General features: G+C 37.9%; 1 protein-coding gene across 6 annotated transcripts in view; it reads right to left on the bottom strand.

The window, feature by feature from the left end:
• UGP2 (UDP-glucose pyrophosphorylase 2) overlaps positions 1–16,445 on the bottom strand; it is a 48,637-nt gene that overhangs the window by 15,710 nt on the left and 16,482 nt on the right. For all 6 annotated transcript variants that reach the window (XM_070512725.1, XM_070512724.1, XM_070512727.1 and 3 more), the window contains exon 3: positions 16,072–16,179. In XM_070512725.1, coding sequence (XP_070368826.1) covers positions 16,072–16,179 — 108 coding nt within the window. The remainder of the gene's footprint in view (positions 1–16,071; positions 16,180–16,445) is intronic.

Consider the following 16,445-nt stretch of genomic DNA (forward strand, 5'->3'; position numbering starts at 1 on the left):
TCTGATCAAATAATCTGTAGTCAGCTTTAGCCTAAGCCTCTGGAAGGCCAAATGCCAAGCCCTACTTAAACACCAATTCAGGAGTCCTGAAACCTCTGATGATGCAGGTACTCGTCAGACCTTATTGTTACAACATCAGCAACTCAAACAAGACATATCTTTAGGGTTAACTGTTGATATTTAAATATTCTTTTTCAAACAGAGGTAAATATTCTAGATGTAACTTGGAGTGAAAAATTTCATGTAACATTAATATTCTACCAGTTGAAGTATAAATACTTATTATTATAAGAGAAAAATGCTACAATTATTTTAAAAGCCATTAGTTTTGTGTACAAAATGTTTGCAAATATTTCAGTTGTTAAATTTAAACTGGGAAACTAACAGAAACATAAAAATTGAATGTTAGATATCTTTAGGAAGAATATAATTTTCTTTTTGAGCTGAGAAATGTTTACACAAATTTGAATAATAATACCAGGCAGAATAATGTAAATTGGACTATATCTTAATTCTAACCTTTATAGAATTGTTTGGTATACTAACATTCATAGCATTAAGCAAAATGAGCTTCAGGAACCATGTTTAATTTTTAGCTATTTAATTCTATTTAGGTCATGATTCTTTTTTTTTTTTTTTGAGGAAGATTAGCTCTGAGCCAACTACTGCCAATCCTCCTCTTTTTACTGAGGAAGACTGGCCCTGAACTAACATCTGTGCCCATCTTCCTCTACTTTATACATGGGTCGCCTACCACAGCATGGCTTTTGCCAAGTGGTGCCATGTCCGTACCCAGGATCCAAACCAGCGAACCCCGGGCCGCCGAGAAGAGGAATGTGTGAACTTAACCATTGCGCCACTGGGCCGGCCCCTAGGTCATGATTCTTTAAGAAAAAGTACTAATAGGAATTTTTCACTTCCTGTGAAGATGAATTAAAAACCAAATATCAACCTTGTACATTAAAAGTTTCACCAGGAGAAAAAAAAAGTCATGTATACTCATGATAAATCATCTTTGATCCAACACCATAAAGAATATAAAGTTTATGAAAAGTACTTAGAGGAAAAAATACATTTCGTTCACACTAATCATACTTCAAAACATGCAATTTATTAGAATGCTTTAAGAAGACAATTCCTTATGACTGAGGCTATGGAGACTAAACAAATTTTTTCTTGTATCCTAAAAACTTATTCTATGATGGTGACAAAAGGTCTCAGTCTCATAATGATTTTAACACTAGGCCACTTGACCTTCAGCCAAAAGGTGTATTTATACTTTTAGTTTTAATTCAAATCTCCCCAATATTAGTATCTTAAGAACTTGAATTTAAATGTAAAATGCAATTCTGAATTACTTTTCAAATATTTTGTGTGAAATAAAATGAGCTGATCCAAGCATAATATTAAGTTCCAAAACTGAGTTAATAAAGACTTTTGGGCACAGTTCCAAGCAACTCACAAGTATAAAGACTTTTTCTCATTCAGTTGAGTGCCCAGAATTCTCTGTGAAGTGCCACAATTAAGTGGGCAAGGAGCCTCTACACTTACCTCTACAAATGTCAAGGAATCGTGGTTCTTTATGTAGTGCTTTTAGTAATACCTACTTGTCTTGCTATATCTAATCTTTAAAGCAGCTAATTAAATACAGGCCCAGCTGAGCAAAAGTTGACTGTTAACAAGAAAAGGACTCTGAGAAGAACTATGGAGTGAAAGGGAAGAGAGTCATAGGTGTGAAGTTAACAAGGTATGAAGAGGAGAGAGATGTTCAGAGTGGTCAGCTTAGTGTTGCTCTTGGAAGTCTCCACTGGAGGTCTTTCACTTACATTTCACCATCTATACCCATCCCCCTTCTTTCCCCTACACAAACACATACAGACACACATATGTAAAGAAAGGTACCAATTGTTTGATTCTGGGAAGCCAGGACACTTTTTGCCTAAAGCTTACCACAGGTTAAATTAAGTGGAAGCACAGCTTTCCATCACATGAATCACCCAATATGCCAACAGACATTCTCTCTGTTGGTGATGCAGTCCCCACCCTCCACCAGGGACCTCACTGAGCAGTCCCACAGAGCTCAGTTTAGTTCCACAAGCCAAGGGGATCTGTGTTAGAAAGTTGCCTGGTAACAGCTGAAGTTATACCAGACACACCTAGTCACAGAGACATTTTTAGACCTGCCCTCCATTTCCCCCTTCTCAGCTCCCCCAGGAGAACGCACTAAGACATCTACTCAGGCAAAGACGGATGACGTTTGGAGATGACAGGGAGTACCGCACACTGCCGGACACGGCCTGGATGTTACTCTGACTGAATCACTTTCGTCAGTCACTAGTGCAGATCTTTGTGCTTTCGATCCTAACCACCCTGTTTCTCTTTCTCTCAGACATGAAGAGAATTCAGTGTTCGAGGAAGACCCTGACTGCAACTAACTATACAGTAGGGCCACCTCTACAGGTGAGGTGGGACAAACCCCATGAAGCTCCCTACAAAATATGCAGAGGAAGCTAGGCCTCTCATGTTTTCTTTCCACTGGGAGAAAAGAATTGGTCAAATATCCAACCTCTTCTGAGGAATGAAAAGAAAGTAATTGGCAATCTACTGAAGAACGTGATTTAAACAACATTCTGCCCTCTAGGATGTCAATCTAGTTTTTCTCCAGAAACTGAAAGATTTTTAAAAAGATCTTTTAAAAATCGTCTACCACGATCTCTATCTTGCCAAGTCCATTCACAACTTAGTTTCCAGTTAGAAGAAAAGCTGAATTCATCACACAGTCATGGACACACTGTTCCCATTAGCAATAGTATAACCCAGTTCTTGGTAGCATATTTGTGCTATTCCTGGAGACAGTGCCAAACACCCAAAACAAGCTAACAGTACCTGCCCTGTTATGGTTCACAAGGGTACGATTATTGCAATGCGAAAGATTTTTTTTTTCTCAACAAAAGCAAGTTTTCCTGGAAGAAAATGAGCTGTGCAAACAGTAAAACAAGTTTGGAATGAAGTTCCATATGTATAGGAAGTGTTCCAAGAACACCGGCTTATTCACTAAACTCTTACTGCACAGTGTCTGTGTGGCACTTTGGCGTACTGTCCCTTCATTTCACATCGCTAAAGATAAAAACCAAAATCTGGGTTGTGTGAAAGCTCCTACAGATTAACTTAATGACAAGAAAATCCTACTTAGACCACAGATTTTTTTTCATTAAGACAAAGCTGGCAAATCATGTACATTATCACATGGTCTACCAACACCCCCTAAGCCACGCAGAGGAGCTAAACTCCTATTTCATAAAGCAAATAAAAGCCATCATATACAGGAATGCCCTCAACTTTCTACCACCAGATCCTCAGGACCTCCCTGCACCTCCTCCTTTGCTTCTTTCCCTTCCTTCTGGTTACAGGAAGACCTGCCCCGCACCCTAAGGCCATCTCTCCGCTAATGCCCATCTCAAGAACTCCATTTCATCAATCATCCAGTCTCATCTTCAGTCTCTCCCTCTCTATTCCTTTCCATCAGCATGAACACATTCAAATATTTGCCATCTAAAAACCAAAAACACCAATGCATACACTCACTCATCCTTTCCTACACCCATATCATTTTTTCTCCATCATCTTAGAGGCAAAACTTCTTGAAAAAGTTGCTACAGTCACTTCCACTTCCTCACCTCCCTTTCACTCCCTCACCCACTGCAATCTTGTTTTCTCATCATTCAGTGAACTGCTCTTAACAAGGTCATCAGTCAACACTCCTAACTGCTAAATCCTGTCAATAACATCAATACTTCTCTTACCTGTGCTCTCAGCTGCATTTGACACAACTGACCACTCCCTAAATCTTGAAATGCTCTATTCCCCCTGACTTCTGAGACACTATATTCTATTTTCTCCTTCTTTCTGCCTGTTCCTTTTCAAGCCCATTCTAAGTAGACCTCCTCTTCCCAGGCAATCTGCTCCAATCATTCCTGTCTCTATGGCACCAAGACACACCCAGCCGCTAAGTCAGGAGCCTGTTCTCATCTGATCAATGACCAAGTCCTGTCAGCCTCACGAAATTGTCTCTGTGCCACAGTCAGCACCCAGCTCACACCTCCCCTGTGTTACTGCAGTGGTCTCTATGGTTTCCTTACCTCCCTCCAATCCGCCCTCCACCTTGCAGCTGGCAATCTTTTAAAAAAGAGAATTTGAACCTGTTTTTCTTCTTATTACATCATTCACAAAATAAAACACTGGCATGGTATGGCAGAGTTATTAGTTGCCTACCCTAACATCATTTTTTTAGAACACTGATTTTCAGCTGGGCACACCAAGACTACATTTCCTAGCCTCCCTTATAGCTATTTGTGCCAAAGTTCTGCCAACGTGATTAACAGCAGGTGAGCTGACAGATTTCCAGGGAGTCTCTGTGAAAGGGCAGGGGGGTGTGCCCTTCTTCCTCCTTCCTGCTGTTTGGAATGGAGACATGATGACTAACCTTCATTTAGGTGGCCATCTGGGACCATGAGGAGATAGGCTAAGGATGGCAGAGTGGCATGATAGACAAGCCCAGGTTCCTGATGACCACAAGCTGCCACACTAGCTCTGGATAGCCCCTGTCTAGATTTATTTTGTTGAGTTTCACTACTAAATGTAGCTGAATCTAATCCTAACTGGGAGATATGGTTTATAAGATCCTCAATGACTTGGCTCTTTTTGGCTTTCACTCCTTCCTACTCTCCCTTACACACACACACACACACATTCCAGGAACACGCCACATCTCTTGCTTGTAGGCCTCTACACTTTTCTCCCTCATGCACCCTCACTTCACCAATTACCTTTCCTTCATCCTCCACCTCTCATGCATACCAGAGATTCTCAGGCTTTATGAGCTCTCAGATACTTGTGCAAGTCAGAAGTTAATGGAATCTCTTTCAGAAAAGTGCAATACCACCCCCCCAAAACTTTTTGCATACACTTTATACACTTTATTCCACTACAGTGGAAATTTCATTCATAAAATATAAAAATAATCTTTATAAGAGATGTTGTTTATTTCCCAGTGAAAATCAATATGTAAACAAAGCAAAAAATAAACTTTAACTCTCCAAACTGAATTTCAATAAGAAGGCTTCTGTTTGGTTTGAATAAGAAATTGACACTGTGATGTAGTTTGAAATGGTTACACGCATGCCGTCTTTACTGCCATTCCATTTTGACTTTTCTTTTTGATGATCACAAGTACTGAAAACCTCAACTCTCTTCAAGGCAAGCTCTCACAGCTTGCTCTGTCAGTTGAATGCAGGCTTGTACTAGGAATACCAGAATTCTCCAAGACTGAGAGCTCAATGGCCTATACAGTCCCTGTGTCTTCAAAAGTCAATAAGGTCATCTTTGCTGAAATCTGCATCACTATGCAGGATTGCACCATCTTAGACACAAAGCTCACAGATGCAGAAGAGGATGAATTACAGTGATGTGTGACGCTCACTCTCTTCTAGAGCAGCAGGACAGAGATGCTAGCTGGCAGCACAGATACTATCTGTGAACAGAGCACCAGACTTCTCTTCCAGCACAAGTTTTACTTGGCTTAGAAACTTTATCATTTTAATAACATTTCCAGAAGAGGTTCATAAATAATAATTCTTCTTCGAGGACACCAGCAGGCATATAATGGATGAAAACCAGGAGTTGGCTGCCCTGAAAAATATCTGAAATTGCAAGGACATGCTAAAAGGAATTGATGTAGCTGCTGTTTCCTCCATGACCTGATTCAAATCACTGTAATGAATTACATCAATTCCAGCATGAATGGCATCATTTGACAAGAAAGACTGCTCCAAAGCTGAATGAAGCAGTGTAGGACAGTAGCTGAGAGCAGAGGCTTTAATGCCAGGCTGCCTGGGTTTGAATCTTAGACTCTACCGCTTATTTTGGTAAATTATTTACCTGTGCTAAGCCTTTTTCATTTACTTCATTGATTTATTATGAGGATAAATGACACAGTGCATGTAAAGTGCTAAGCAAAGTGTGTGGCCCACAGGAAAAATACAAATGTTGGTTGGTGTTATGACTACATCATTGATTAGGTATACTCTCCACCACACTCCACATTTTAACATTTCTGAAACCAGGATGCATCATACAACCAATGGGATCTTACCATTAATTGGTTGCACTGTTTTTTTCTTTTCTAGTGGTACATAAAAGGTACAACTTATAAACAATGGCACAAATTTGATAAAGATATGGTACTGAATTTCTCTCTGCTCCAAGTCACAAAGCAGCTCAATGATCTCCCAGGTGGAGGTTTCACCCAAAAGCTCTCTCCAGTCATGTGTAGCTTGAGGATAGTTTAAGACAGGTCCACAAACTATAGTCTGTGGGACAATCAGGACTGTCGTCTGTTTTCATGAAGTGTTATTGAACACAGCCACTCTAACTAGTTTACATATTGTCTGTGGCTGCTTTCTGCTACGATTGCTGAGTTAAGTAATCATGACAGAGACTGCATAGCTTACAAAGCCTAAAATATTTACTATCTGGCTTTTTACAGGAAAGGTCTGCCAAACCCTGGTTTAAGACAGTCTTCTGAGGTGAGAAAAATACAAGTTTTGATAACATTTCTGCTTTTTCAAACTATGCTTCTTCTAAAATGTCTCCCTACTACCTGACGACTTCTCAGGATGGCCAGACAGAACAGGATGTCCCTTAGGCTATGTTGGCTTCATGCTTCCACTGGCAAGAATACTGCCATATAACAACCCCTTAGGCTTTTTTATCTTCTCATATTTGTCCAGGAAAGCAAAACCAAGGATGTGTAATTAGTAGAACTCAGGAAATTTTCCAAACAACAGAACGAAAACCTAAGATTAAAAAAGTCTTTTCATTCATATGAGGTATCTAGAGTAATCAAATTCATAGAGACAGAAAGTAGAACAGGGGTTGCCACGAATGGGGGGGATGGGGAAAGGGGAGTTGCGTAATGGGTATAGCGTTTCAGTTTTGCAAAATGAAAAAATTCCAGAGACCGGTTGTACAATAATGTGAATATATTTAACACTACTGAAGTGTATACTTAAAAACGGTTAAGATGGCAAATTTTATGTTATATGTTTTTCACCACAATTAAAAGAATTTTTAAAAAAATTTTAAAGTCTTTTGTGTGGGTGCATATGTGCAGGTATACATGTATGCTCTGTCTAGGAGTCCAAAGACCACAGTAAAAACATCACTTCCTTTGGAAGACTTTTGTGACCCTCATACCCCCAGAAATGAATCTGGCACAGCCAGCTTCTATCATAGCAATTATTATACTGTCTCCAAATTGTCTGCTCAGTGCTCCATATCTGTTACGTGACTGTAAACTCCACGAGGGCAGTAACTGCCATATGGTACTCCCCCTACCATATCCATCACCCTTCATTAAGTGTTAGGGTCACTGGCGGCACTCACATATTTGTTAAGTAAATAAGTAAATAAATAAATGGAACAACTGACCTATTCATAAATGAAATCTATTCTCTGGAAGTTATTTCTTGTCCTACTTTTGATAAGGAACTTATTTCTTATCTTATTAAATACTAATTTTAAAATAAAAGTGTTTTCATTATTAACCAGAAACAAGATTACAAATACCCATTATTTTAATTCAAGGAAAAAGTATTGGATTAGCAATACGTTATGTATAAATTTGATAAAGAAAATCTAAATCTAAAACTTTGCTCTGTATAAAAAATAATTTTTATAGGTCATAATATTAGTGTAGTAATTGTAAAACAATCCCTCTGTGACAACAAACAGAAGGAACAATCACATAATAAACATAAGCAAAGCCTGAAAAAGCACCTTACCTAAGAAACTTCTGTTGTCTTCTTCTACTTATAAATTATAAGAATAAAAGGCAAACTATCAAATCAAGTACATATTTCAATTTTGCCAGCTATTAATATTAGCTCCCACATCTTTGAGGTTTTTAAAAAATTAATATTCATTATTTTAAAGTAAACATATGGACAGGAAAACATGAGGGCAATTTTTCCAGCAGTGGAGGGAATCAGCTGTCCTATTCATACACTGAGTCCTCACACGTCCAAAGGCAGAAATTTCTAAGAAGGAGTAAGTAAACCGGTCCTTTGAAAGAACAACTCATAAAGCTTGGCACCAATACTGTTCTTTAAATAATTACACTTATCACCACCAATCTAATAACTCATGCCCAATATCCTTCAATACAACCTGCTACCTTAGTTACTAAAGTCAGCCTTAGTAAAAATCTCAGCAAGAACTACTATTACCAGGAGCAGAATCATAAAAGTGACTTATTTTCATCTTAAGTCTTGTGTTGCCCTCTCTGGGGAGCCAAACTTGAATACTGTGCCCTTTTGTTATATAGAGGCAAGAATCATAGTGATTCAAAGTCCAATAACCAATTACTACAAACAAAAGGATATTTCTATATTAAATATTTCAAGCAACAATTAACACAAATAGCCAATGAAAAACTTCAACCTAATAATCAAATTAAAATTTACATAAAAATTTAAGAATAGTTTTCATCTAAACTGGAAAATATTTTTTTAATACTCAAGCTTTGTTAAGTGTAGTGAGACCAAGAATAAAATAGATTGTAGGTCTCTACTCAATGTTAACTCAGAGAGGCCTGTCCTGTCTCTGCCTATCTTATCTAAAATATTACCTCTACTCCTTTATTCTCTGTAACTTTACCTTTTTTTCTTCATGTCACTTACCATTACTTGATGTTACATTATATATCTTTTATTGTCCATGCCTCCATTAGATTGTAAACTAGAAACTAGATAAGTCAACCTCATGAGGCCTTTAGCCTATATCCTCATCAGCTAAGGTAGCAGTTTTCAAAGAACTTTCCTCTTCAGTATGGATTAGAAAGAACAAAGGTAGATGAGCCAGGAAGTTGGAAAAGAGTTCTAATAGAAGAGATGGGAGGTCTAAAAGCCAGCTTGCTCATATGACTAGGACTAGCTCTTTACTAAAATCACTTTGTATCTCCCCTATCAGCCAACTCTCCTGTTAGTCTAACTGTGTACAAAAGATGCTTCAAAATAACTATGATAGGGGCCGGCCCCATGGCCGAGTGGTTAAGTTCACGCACTTTGCTTCAGCTGTCCAGGGTTTCACCATTTGGGATCCCAGGCACAGACATGGCACTGCTCATCAAGCCATGCTGAGGCAGCATCCCACATAGCACAACCAGAGGCACTCACAACTAGAATATACAACTATATACTGGGGGGCTTTGGGGAGAAGAAAAAAAAAAGTAGATTGGCAACAGTTGTTGTTAGCTCAGGGGCCAATCTTTAAGAAAAAAAATAACAACTATGATAATCCTGAATTCCCTAAAAAATAAAACTGAAGCCTCTAACATCGTCCTATGCTGTACTAGCTTTAAATTCTGAGGTACTAAACAGCCAGTGATAAAAGCAGTGTAAAGTACATTGTTAATTTAATTATATAATTCACATGGTTGGAACAGCTCTGGAGAAATGATGGGCGGGAAGATGGAAAACGGCAGAGGCTATAAAAAGAAAGTTCTATGGAAGATTAAAGGGCAGGTGGGGAGGTGGACAAAAGCTAGCAGAAAGGTCAGATGACATAAAACTAAGAGTGGAGGCTAGGCTGACCTCTTCATTTGGAGAAGTCTGAATGAAGGAAAAGGCAATATTTTAGAAAGATACATATTTGCTTAGCTTGTGTATTTAAGGGAAGAGGTAAAGTGAGAACCAGAGCCCAGTAAGAGTGTAAGAAGCATATTTTAAAGATGCACAAGGGCACTGTTGGTGATGATGGAAAACTTTTATATCTTGATTGTAATGGTAGTTACATGGCTGAATGCATTTGCCAGAACTCATAAAATTGTACACTAAACAGGCTAAATTTTGCTGTATGTAAATTACACCTCAATAAACCTGATGTTAACAAAAGAAAAGCTACCAACAGCTAAAATGCTGATTGACCTTTTAAGGTTTGTCACAATTTAAAAAAACAAAAACAAGAATAAACATCTTTTACTATTTCGGTTGATGTTTTACAATGTTGAAAAATCTAAAATTGTTTGAGGTATATAACGAAGGATGGTTTTTAAATACTGTTCCAATCTTCTACCATTAGTGTCTCTCTTTAATGGAAATTGCGGTTTCTGACATCTCTCCAGTGTATTCCACTGGCTGCAATGGCAGGTAAAAAGACTTAGCATCTGGCTCTCTCAGGGCCTTTCTTCTGGCTCCAGATAAGGAGAAGCAGACACATCCACCATATGCTCGAGAACAAGCTACATGCTCTAAGCCTATTATTTCTAGACTCCTAGTGACAAAGCTTTTATTCTCTTTGATTTCCCTCCCATCCTCTGAGAAGCCTTGCCTTAAGGTTACTCTAGGAGTCTACCTTAATGCCAGGAAGTCTTTCCTGAGCCCCTATGCCAGTTAGATGTTTCCATAGCACTCTGCGGACTGCATATCACACTGCTCTATAGTTAGCTGTTTCTGGATCCACTTCCTCCACAAACTTGAGGCCAAAATGCTGAAAAGTGACCACGACTTATTTTTGTAGCCCCAGCATCCAGCCAGTGCTTGGCAGAGAAGAGGCACCTAATAAATGTTTCTTGAATGGGATTCTAAGACACTAGCTCTTAACCTTTACAGGCCATGAGCTCCTTTGAGAATCTAATGAAAGCCAGGGCACCTACTCTGAAAAAATGTATATTTATACTCAGTTTTACCTATAATTTCGAGAAATCTATGAAGAGCCTACAATCTCTGCAGAGACCACCCAGCTTTAGATGCCTGGTATAAACGTGCCAGTCTCATCTTCACTATACAATAATGGGACAAGCACTGGTCTAGAATAAGGAAAAGGAATTAGTAAAATATCCCCAGGGAATTACAGTGCAGAAAGGATTGGAGGCAGGCATGGGCCACTCATCTTGTTTTATATAAAAATTCTCCTAATATCAATCTTATAGGTTCAGGGTTACCCTGCATTAAATAAAGGTAATGGAAATTCCCTCACAGTTGTACCACAGATGAAGACGTGGGATAGGAGAACCTCATAGATATACTCTGCTCATCAGATTATAAAATGCAAAATGCCCACATAAAAGCTACACTTGGAGAATGTAAGATTAAAATGATCTGTATTAGGCCTTGTAAGACATGAGCCAAGGTCCAAAAAGACTCCTGTGTGTGTGAGACGGGGTTGGAGAGGGGAATGGCAATGTTCAAAGAGTGGTACTATCACCTATAGCCATGTTGTGATTTTCCCAAGGAGCTCAGCTTTGAGGACTGGACTGTCCCCTACTTTAGACAAAGGCAGTGGTTAGAGACCCTGGTCCAACAACATTACCTGGAGTCTCTCAAAGTTAATCACGGAACTGATATTAAAGAGGTCACATATTTACCATTACTATTTATAAAGTAAAATAATCAAGTAACCAGACTGGAATTAAGAATCACAGACTCATGGCCAGCCTCTTCAGTCATGTCCCCTTCCTAAAATAAAGGTCCTGTATATAAAGGCATGTGAAGGAAAGTAGTCCTGGGGAAAATTAAAGACTGTTCAATTCATTGTGGAATCAAAAGGTAGGGAATTACAGCTTTGGCAATATTTTCTAAATTATTATATTTGCTTAGACTGGTAATTCTATATATTACAATTTTAAAACTCTACATCAAGGAAAAGATGAGACTCTTTTGTATCCAGCCATGTCCTCAAGGCCATTTCCTTAAATGCCACTATTTCCTTTTTGCGGAATACTTTTACATTCAGGATCTCATTTTATCTTTACACACACACAAAACAAGTCTCTAATGGCTTTACCATTAGCTGACTGTCTTTGGGAAATCTTCACCATGCTCAAAGCAAAGTGTCCTGTGTCACATCATGTCAGATCCTTGGCCAAACTACCTTCCAGTAAGTTTTTCAAAAAGATGTGCAAACATTAGCTGCACAATATACTATCATTCGTCTTCCCCCCAAAAAACTTTATATTTTTACCCTGTATACGTACACTGTAACTTTCTCAGAATGCCACATCATTTAAACATATACATTTTAATGTTTTTGTACTGATAGACTAACAGTAAGAAAAGCTCTCAGTTATTTGATGGAGCAAAACAAAAACATCTGTTGAAGCTAAATACCACCTTGGCAGGATATTCTTCATGCCAATTCTCTGTCACAATCAAAAAAAGAGTTGACCCTATATAACTCCTCCCCATTCACAAATACACCCTCACCCTTTTGAGGACTTTAAAACAAGAACAATGACAATCATAAATCAACCAGGGACATTCTGTTCAATCTAAAGGAAAAAGCCTTCTTTACAGAACATTTTTCACATAAACGAGAATGTACTTTATTATTACCATAGTCATTGCCAGCCAGGCGGTAAGTTTTAAGTTAGGGTTCAAAAGAACCTGTCAGCCTCAGTACCATCTTGAGCAGGCTCTGTACCTCCTCGCCTCTTTTATCTATATCCCATCCCTCTCCATCTCCAACATGTTCAAACATTAAACTTGGCCAGGAACAGCCTCTCTAGAAAAACAAGGAAGTGGTCAAAGGAAGCTGTACATGCTGACTGGTCTTTCCTTGCTCTAGTCTAAACATTAACCGTAATACATTTTTTAAAACTTTCTTTTATTTATGTAGCTAAATATCAAGATAATCTTGATTATAACATTCATTTAGTTAACATTCACAAAATTGCGGCAGAGTATTATCCATGTCATAACTCCATAAATTGCGTTCTTCTTAGCCATAATTCAATAAAATATGGACTCAGTGGGCTTTTTGAAAAACATCTATGTGCTCACTGACAGAGCTAAAATGAAGTATTCACCACAGTAGGCAAGAGTGAGTCAGTAAAACTTGACAACATACAATTTCAATGCCTATCTGTAAGTATGGCCTTCAATCTAATGCTTATGAAAAAATATTTTTACCTAAAAGTGATCATCTGAATTGAAAGATGCATTTGAGGTCACTTTTCCAGGGGCCAAAGAAGTAAAAAGAAACTACTGAAGATCTTCTGAAAATAAATACACTAAAATGGGGTCAGCAAATTTTTTTCATAAAGGGCCAGAAAGGAAATATTTCAGGTTTTTCAGGCTGTATGGTCTCCATTGCAACTATTCAACTCTGCCATTGTAGCATTACAGCATTGTAACAGCTATAGGCAATATGTAAATGAGTGTGGTTGTGTTCGGATAAAACTTTATTTACAAAACAAAATTTGCCAACTCCTATACAAAAATATAAATCCTCTCTTAGGACAATGTTTATGTGCACACCTTTAATGCAAAGCCTACTTGAGAAATGTCACTCTAAATGGTTATTCTCCCAAAATAATTTCTTTCTGGTTAGGAGGATAAAATATTACCTGCATTAAAAAGGAAAAAACCATCTTCACTAAAGAAAGTTATGTTTTGAAAGGAAAACTGATCTCTATATAATCTCTATTAAGCATAGAGAGAGAAAATCCGACTTGGGAAGGAGACCTGGAGGAATGTAGGGGAAGCAAGGGGAAACAACATTAACCCATGATTTGTATTCTCAGAACTATTTGCAAAAGCTGTTAACAAAGTATAAGACATTTGTGCCTGCAGGAAGCTCATGACATAAAAGAGCAGACATTTTTTGCCTCTGCATTCCAAAATCTTCAACATTAAGGGCATATGGTATTACAAGCGCATTTTTTTAAAGATGCTCAAAATCTAGGCTTCAAAATAAAGACATATTTTTAATGAAGACTTACACTTTTATAAACAGAAAAAGACTTCACACAATCATATTACATCCAGAATTCTATTTTCTATTTCTATTCTTTTTTCAGTATTAATGCTGCATTCTGATCAGTAACTACGGCTCCCCACAGGGGCACAGCCTCCTGAAAGGACTTGTCAGGACCTTTTTGGGGATGGGCGTACCAAATCGGAAAAATCCCCAGGTGGTTCTGATCCCTCTACTCCCTCCCTTCCCCACCCTTCAAGTCCCACTCCAAGAAACTATACTATATATCATAATCTTCTCTCAAAACACACAAAGGCAGGTTTCTCCACTGGCAAAGCAGAATCTTGAATCTTAAAATACACTGAAAGTTTCAAGTCTGTGTGTCTTCCTTCAAGATAGTCTCTATTATCAAAAGGTTAAGTTTGTGTAGGAGAAAACAAAAATTTCTTAGGTGTGCAAGCAAGAAGTAAGAAGTAAGAAAACCACACCTTTATATCCAAGTACATCATTAATCAGAAAAGTGAGGTTATTTCCATTAGGAATAAATTCCTAGGCAAAAATTATAAGTATTTAAAGGGGGTAAATACGTAATGTCTAAATTTTTTATTGTAATTTTAGGCCTGCTCCCAAACATTTTTTTAAATCTGACTGAATTTATCACCAGCTCCTTTTTCAAACTATATACCTATCCAGAAGAATTCTCTTACTACTTTTACAAGAAAAAATATTATTTAATTCTACCACTTAGAAGCAGAAAAATAAATCACAATACCTTCACTAGGGCCAAGGAAATCAAAGACTAAAAAAGTAGACCCTAAAAAAAGTATACACACTGTAACTGGCAAGCATTACAGACAAGAGAATTTTAACTTCAACATCAGAAATGAGAGACTCCTCAAGGGGAATGCATAGGCGAGATTTTTTTTTTCTTTTTTACAATGAGCATGTAATTTCTCCTTTTAAAAAGTTTAAGAACTTAAATATCTTTTTCACATATAGGAACAAAAGTAATCCTAACTAGGAATTATATTTAAGATTTTCTCATTAGGAAAAAATAAGAGATTCCATTGGCGTAAGCCACCATAGATGGTATATAAATGAACGCGTATAGTTACATTCCAATAAAACTTAACACAGGCACTGGAGCAGCCGTCAGGCAGTAGTTTGCTAAATCCCTTCTCTAAACAGCCCTATTTTAAAACCAATATTAGATTATCTAAGATTACAGACACATAAGAGAGAAACTATTTACATACAATTATCCCACTCTATCAAGTCTCTTCTACCTGCAGTGAAAAGTGCTACAAGAAGGGAGGTCAAAATTGCTAACAGGAAAGGGAAGAAAGGTCAGTATGTTAACAAAACCTACTCCTTAGACAACCACTTCATCTAGATCATCCATTCAAAAAACATTTGCTCAGGACACAGGGCCTCTGGCCTCAAAGACTAGTATAAGACAAAACATGAATACAAACAACTAGTACTTAGGCCAGCTGAGCACCACATTTGTAAAATGCTTTACGCTTTAACATATTTCCACATAGGTTTCTTAAAAAAGCTTCATAACATCCCCATGAAATACATAAAGCAGCATCTGGTATTACTCTAATTTTGCACAAAGCTCGTAAGCAGCAGAGCTGGGATTTGAACCTCTCATACTACTGCACCATACTGCTTCTGTGCAGCTTTCTGTTAGGGGCTGATGACAGAGGTGAAGACATTTGGACAGAGCCTCGAAGAATGAGCAGGATTTTGATAGGTGGAGACACCATAGTATTCCAAGGAGACAACATAAACAGCGGAAGTCAAAGAATCAAGAAAATACCACGTGTGTGAAGAGCGTGCTGGGCTGGTTCACATAAGATAGGTAGGAGAAATACAGCTATAAAGATGGGCTGAAAGCATAGGGAGAGCTTTAAGTAGCTGACCTAGCAACCTGTATAGGACTCTACAGGCAATGAGCAATCAGGTGGTTTGGGAAAGAGAAGGAAAAAAAATACATAAATGAGGCTCTTACTGTGTGTTTGGTACTTTGCAAAAGAAATGCCTCATATTCAGAGATGTTAAGTTATGAGGTACTTTTAAAGGGAGATTAAACTTTCATTAAATCCTCTGTAGAACTGGAAAGATGGGTCTAACAGAAGGAAAAGTGGTAGCAGGCTATCTCTGTAGTGTCAGCAGAGGGGACAGACAATGCAAAGCAATTCCTGTCTGTGTCTGAAGTGATGGTTGTTACAGGCCCCCTATACTATTCCACCCCAAAGTTAAACCAATGACCTAAATTATCTTCAGTTTTCTTACATTTTATCTAAAACTTACCGAATCTTCTGGAGGTCTCTGGATTTTCCCCCAATCCACTGAAGGTCCCTTTTCTTGCAAAAATCTATGAAATAGTTTCCGAAATCCATCAAGGTCTTTTTTAGTGTGCTATGAAAATAGAAGTCATTGTTACAACTAGCAGAATGCTTAATATTTAATAAAAACAGACACATATTATACATTTAAAATACCTTTCAATGAAATTCTTATGCTATTAGAACATGGAGTAGAGCAGAGCCTTTTTTATACCCCAATTTAAAACTAAAGAGGAAGAAAAGCTAATAGGAATCACACTTAGAATCCTATGGTCCTATCATCCTCTCGCAGGATTTCAGTAATGTCAACTAGTTAGGACTATATAATCATGTGGGCTC

The sequence above is a fragment of the Equus asinus genome, chromosome 6, assembly GCF_041296235.1.
Source record: "Equus asinus isolate D_3611 breed Donkey chromosome 6, EquAss-T2T_v2, whole genome shotgun sequence".
In the NCBI taxonomy this organism is placed as follows: Eukaryota; Metazoa; Chordata; class Mammalia; order Perissodactyla; family Equidae; genus Equus; species Equus asinus.